This window comes from Seriola lalandi, unplaced genomic scaffold (genome assembly GCF_002814215.2).
Source record: "Seriola lalandi dorsalis isolate HSWRI2012SDOR001 ecotype SW California unplaced genomic scaffold, Sedor1 jcf7180002054976, whole genome shotgun sequence".
Taxonomy (NCBI): Eukaryota; Metazoa; Chordata; class Actinopteri; order Carangiformes; family Carangidae; genus Seriola; species Seriola lalandi.
Window position 1 is genome coordinate 782,905 of NW_019525526.1, and position 6,000 is coordinate 788,904.

At 47.5% G+C, this 6,000-nt stretch overlaps 1 protein-coding gene across 5 annotated transcripts in view; it reads right to left on the minus strand.

The window, feature by feature from the left end:
- Positions 1–163: 163 nt before the first annotated feature.
- Positions 164–6,000, minus strand: part of numb (NUMB endocytic adaptor protein) — a 41,371-nt gene continuing 35,534 nt past the window's right edge. For 2 of the 5 annotated variants that reach the window (XM_023396345.2, XM_023396343.2), the window contains 6 exons: positions 5,765–5,905; positions 5,247–5,451; positions 4,696–4,992; positions 4,297–4,440; positions 3,510–3,659; positions 164–2,453 (listed from right to left, as the gene is read on the minus strand). In XM_023396345.2, the coding sequence (XP_023252113.1) occupies positions 1,705–2,453; positions 3,510–3,659; positions 4,297–4,440; positions 4,696–4,992; positions 5,247–5,451; positions 5,765–5,905 (1,686 nt within the window). In that variant the 3' untranslated portion in view covers positions 164–1,704. Of the gene's footprint in view, positions 2,454–3,509; positions 3,660–4,296; positions 4,441–4,695; positions 4,996–5,246; positions 5,452–5,764; positions 5,906–6,000 lie in introns of all 5 variants that reach the window. The other 3 variants (XM_023396344.2, XM_023396342.2, XM_023396346.2) reach the window with 2 other exon arrangements.

Here is a 6,000-nt window from a genome sequence, read left to right on the forward strand (position 1 = left end):
GTGAATGTCGGCCATTTTTGTTTGATAAATTCTGTATAAAAATACTACCTGAATATTTTCCTCTTTAGCTCCAGCTTGCGCCCTGAGGAATGGCACTCAATTCTTCATCAGCGTTAAAGGATTTTATGTTCAAAACATAACAGTATTCAGGAACACACACCACTTTTTCCTCTACCACCATCAATTTATTCAATCTTTTAGCTTCAATATTTCTCCAAAGAAGTGGAATAAAGTAATGAAATAATTACAAAATGGAAAAATAGATCAGAGAATAGATCATATTCACAGGTTTGATTTAAAAAAAAAAAAAAAAAAAACATGACAAGAGAGAAATTAGACAGTGAGAGATGAAACCGTTTTATCTCCCTGTAGTTTTCTGCTGACCGTCAGAACACAGCAGGCTAACGGAGGTCAGGGCAGGTCAGCACGCAGCTTCTCAGCTACTGCAGCACCACAACTGACTAACCCATGTTGATCAAGGTCACCTGTGAGGTCAAATCATCTACGTTTAGTGCTTGTGCAAAATAAGAATTTAGAAATCAACTACTAAAAAAAAAAAAATAATAATAATAATAACAATAATACAAGAGGTGGAGAAACAGAAGATGACACATCCTAATGTGTTAAATAAAAAACAAGATCGTTACCACGCAAAAAGAATGACAATGAAGACAGAAGGAGTAAAATGTTAAGTACTGATGTGTACTAAAATATTGAAAACTGAGCACAGGTAAGAGAGGCAACCAGTTGGGCACCACCACCATCGCTAGGTCCACATTGATTGTTGCTGCAATGATACCGTATTTACAGTGAGATGCTTCACATCCAATCAGAGGATGCAATAGACGGCAATAAAGAGATTTTTCTTCAAAAATAAAACAATAAAACACAAAGGTAAAGCAGCTGTCCCTTCACAAAATCTCTTTACATCACATTAAAAATTAGCACTGCTGTGAGCTGTGTGTACAGTATAGATTCTTTATAGATATATATATATTTATGTATAATATATAGGGTCATTTCTTGTATACACGAACATAAACTTGTCTCATTGTAGCTAGCCTGTGCCTTTGGCAAGATTACTTACAACTCTTCTGTTAGATTCCAAAGCTATTTAAAATATACTTAATGCATAAAAATAAAGATTTTGGCATTGTCTCACTCTTCTTCTGATTGGGAAGTTATTAACGAGAACTTCTCATCTGGAAGCCGAGTTCTCTCAGTGCTGCAGTTCCTCTGCCAGGTGAGGGAGGTCTCGTCCTGTCAACAGGGGGCGCTGGGAGCTAAACGGAGCAAAAGGAGGGCAGGGGACGGGAGCAACCGCACCCTTGGGTGGGAGGGGGCTGACAAGGGGGCTGGATGTGGCTCAGCACGGATAATCCACGGGGTAATGACGACCTTGCGCGCCACAGCACAAACGAAAAACAATACAGACGATGCTAATGAAATGCCTGGGGAGCTGCACCCTTGTTAACAGCAACCTGTTTTGTTTTTTTTTTTCTCCCCTCACTGCTGTGCAGAGCTCTGCTCCCTGTTGATTCACCTGCTGCTCTCCACTGTGCCAGTTCTCTTCAGCCCCGCTGAGCTTGTCCGCTGAAACCGAGACGAGGAGAGGCAGGACGTGTCGCTCTCTTCTGTAGTCAATCACCCACCTGCTCAAGCAAATCTTTATTGTCCAGTACGTTCTCATCTCAAGCCCAGGCTTCAGAGCTGGATCTCGAAGGTCTTGTGCAGCTCGGTGGAGAAGGGATTCGTCGGGGAGGGTGTGGTGCGCTGGCGTGAGCGGCTCTCCAAAGCTGCCCACTGGGCCTCAAAGGCATCTTCCTGCTGCTGTGGGGGCGGCTGGGAGGCTGGGGAGGATGGAGCGAGTTGGGACGGAGCTGCCCAGCTGTCTGCTCCGTTAAAGGTCACACTGCCATTGGATGGCTGGAGGTGAACAGGGTTCATGACCGCGGACTGCGGGGGTTTGATGAACGGGCTGACGCTGCCGACGGCCTGGACATCGTGCTGGGGGGTCGTAGACGCAGGGACGGGGAACGGCTGGGGTTGCGTGGCTGAGCCGAACACATTAGCCACCATCTGTGAAGGAGTGATGCCGACCACAGGCACACTGGGCTGAGGGAACGGCAGCCCGTTGGACACTGGGTAGGAGGCTGGAGCCTGAGCGTGGAAGGCAGGCTGGCGAGGGGGCAACATGGGCACGGCGGGGGGCAGAGAGGACATGAAGGGAACAGAGGGAACGGGCGCCACAGGAATCGGCACGGGGGCAGTGAACTGCTGGGTGGGGGGCGATGCCGCTGCCATGATCGGATTAGGCTGCGGAGCTCGGACAGACTTGGTGACTTCGTCTAACCACCGGTCCGCTTCTGATGGCGTGCGTTTGTGGGAGGGTATAGCTGGGGAGGATGAGGGGGGGACTACTATCACTGGAGTGGGTGATGACCAGTCACTTCCTGTTGTCAGAGAGTAAACAGAAAAGGCAAAATAAGTGATTAAACCAAACATTTAATTACTGATAAAGTTTAAAGGGATAGTTCGGGTTTTTTGACGTGGGGTTCTCATGAATACTCGGTACATTACCCACAGTGCATTCAGTTCAGTGCGCTCCCAGTTAGGAAAGCTGGCAGCTGAGTGAATCAGAAAGTGGCGTAATACAGTGCGCTCCGTAGGTGCGCTTGTGCGTAGGAATACGATAGCTCAGTGGTTGAAAAATGTAGTGCCAAAGGAAAGTATTCTACACACAACTCCACGTCAAAAAACCTGAATTACCCCTTTAAAGTTGATAAAAGTAACAAATAAGATCCACATCTACAGTTTGGCCTTAAAGGTAAAGGGATACAGGTGTAAGCAGTTCCAGTTTTCAATGTGCCCACTGATACACAGACAGCTGTCACCGGATTACTTTGATACTGAGGGAATTGTTATGTATTGTGAAGAGAAGAACTCCAGAACTTGGTTCATGTGACGGACATCAGAGGTGTGGATATCCTTGGAAAGCGTAAGTTATGCTGTGTCTAAAAATAAAAATAAAAAGAGTCTGTGATGAGATTTGACTGAGTTATGACTCTGGGGAGGAGAAACTATTTTTCTTGCAAATTGCAGCAATCTGTCACTAAGGGTTTTAAAGTACTTAAATTTCCTCAGTGAGCTTTATGTCACTGCCACTAATGCCGCTCGAGTGCTGACTGTGTTGATAAGCGGGACAAATCAGAAGGTCAAACTACAATGATTAACAACCTGTTGTTCAGAACAGCAGCATGCACCTGCCTCATGCACAACAGTGTCTCCCTCACAGTGTGAAAACCTCCAGTTTAAGTGATTCTGACTCTGAATCATTAAAAAGTTTAATGCACAATGACAGCAAACATGTCTGCTGGGACCAGCGGCTCCTTGACATTCAGCCCTCGTATCCTCTTGTCCACCGTGATAACAGGAACTTTATCCTTTGCAATAACTCCAAACGAAGAACCGTTGTTTTGCAACTTTAACCTTCCTGAGGAGCCGCTTACCTGGCTGTGCTGAGGCCGGGGCCCCTGCTGGGGTCTTAGCCCAGGGGTTAGTTTCTCGAGCAGGCAGAGCGGGGGCCAGAACTGGGGGGTTAGCAGTAGCAACAGCAGCAGCGGCAACGGCAACGGAGAAGGCTGGAGCTGTGCCGTTCACTACAGCAGATAAAAGACAGATGCTAGTACAAAGCAAGCCGGCGCGTCGGCTGTGACGGGCCGATCCTTCGTTAGACATGCACAATGTCACCGTGCGGATAATTAGCAGTCTTTTACAAGTGTTAATCACACGTGTGAGATAAATGTTATGAACTCAGTTAGGACAAAATGTGAGCAGGCGACATAATCAGCAAGTCACTGGAAGTCTACTCATTTCCTACGGCGCCGAAACAGAAACAAGAAATTCAGCCAAAATGTGGGCAATGAATGAGACTGCTGCCCAGAAGAACTGGCCACAGACAACAACCAGTCTATTAGCGTGCGCTTCCTCGTTTCCCTAATGAATGTAGTAGTTTTGCTTGTCGGGTGCAAAATGGCCGATTAGTTGATAACACACATTAAGACTTTTATTTTAGTAACTACAAGAAGCTAAAACAATTGATGCTGCATAATAAGCAGCTGGCACAGTGAACTAATCTATTGTGACGGAGCGGCAGTAATGTGTAATTTCTCTACTTAAATCTCTTCCCTACACAAATTCAATCAGAGCGTCTCATGCTTCACACAGCTGGCCAATCAGGTGAGTTGTCATGGTGACACGTGTTAGATATTAAAGGTTTATTAGAGGAGGTTTTACCTGGTGCTACAGGAGACTGTGGGGATGAAGCCGGCTTGGGCATCGGTGCCGAGGAGAAGGGGTCCTCCGGGGGGCCACTGAATGCTGTTGTGATCTGGGTACACAGCGAACTGATGCTGTCACCTTCGCCTTCTACCTCAGGTACTATAGGAGGACAAAACAGAGGCAGACATCACTAGAATACATCAGATAAAGGACATCACTCCATTAGAAGACAGAAAGTAATTTTGTTCTGGGAATGTGTTCACGTTGGATTAGTCACTAATCCACATTATTTCAAACGGAGACTGAAAATTAGACATTTTATTCTGTTGTTCTCTGCATCGTTCCAACTGATCATAACAGACTGTACTTGAAGGTTATCAGCTGTGTGGAGCAACGAAGGAGCCGGGGACCCACCTGTGTTTTTCATGGGGAAGTCGGACTTGCGCTGCATGGTGGAGGGCAGCTCGTTCATGCGCAGCGACAGCTGTCGTTTGAAGGGAGACGTCTTCTGACTGAGGGCCGGGAAGCCCCTGAAGGAGCCCTGCCTGGCAAGAGCCTCGGCCGGCGCGTGTCTGCGGGGGATCGCCTGAGGTCCCAGGGCGGACACAGAGAGGGGCGGGGAGGACGAGGGGGATGGTGAACCTCCTGTCTGGTGTGCTGAGGAGTTTGTCACACTGGTGGCTGAGTTCCCAGCAACCTTCACATCTGTCTCTGCTGTTAGAGAAGGGGAAAGAAAATCCAGTGAAACGACTTTTTTTAGTTGAATTTCACAGTGCTGTGTGTCTATGTTTATTGGTAGGTGTTGTTTGGCCGTTCCTCAAATAGCAGACTTCTATTTTCTCCTCCACAGAAGCCAAACAAATGCAGCAATAACATCAGCTGGAGGTGGGAGTATTATATAAAAGACCTTGGTCGAACTGGCCGACCCTTTTCCCAGGTCAGGGAGCGACACGACAAACACAAACCTTTTTTAGCATCCTGTAGCTGCCTCATGACTTCCTCCCGCTCTGCCGCCTCTGTTGCCGTAGTAACACGAAATGAGCCCTCGCGGGTGAAAGTGGTTCTGTTGGCGTCAAAGGTCGCCGTGACCCCACACTCCTTCTCCCGCTTCTGTTTTCGTTCCAGACAGGCGGCGAAGGCGCAGCCCACAGCGTGACTGAGGCGCTCTCCCTGGAACAGAGACGATGAAGATAACATTTCTTTAAGGTCTGCTGGGGTCCGGAGTTTTCTCTTGTGTTCATTCAGCAGTGGTGTCCCACCTTCACTGAGCAACCAGGTGTGAAATGAATATTGTGGCCTAATGTACATGAGCTCACAGCAGAGTCTTAATGGAAAGTAATAATCGGTTCCCTTCCTCTCCTATCAATTACAATCAATATCAATCAGAAAATTGGTATAGTAGAACATGTAACAATAGTATGGTAAAAGTCTTGATAGAAATGTACAGCTTGCGCCCATGCAACATGTTTGAGTGACTTCTCACTGAGTCTTTGATGGCCATAAAACAATGGCAGATCCAGCGTCGCGTGGTGCCGTCCCTGCAGATGTAGGAGAACGCCCTCTCAAAGTTCCGGTCCGGAGCGCAGAACGACACCTTCTCTATTGTCTGGTCCAGGATCAGGTCCTGCAGAGAGAGAGAGAGAGAGAGAGAGAGAGAGAGAGAGAGAGTGAGCAGCCATCACCTCATTATAGCAAGCGTGAAGATTCGGGGGGGGGGGG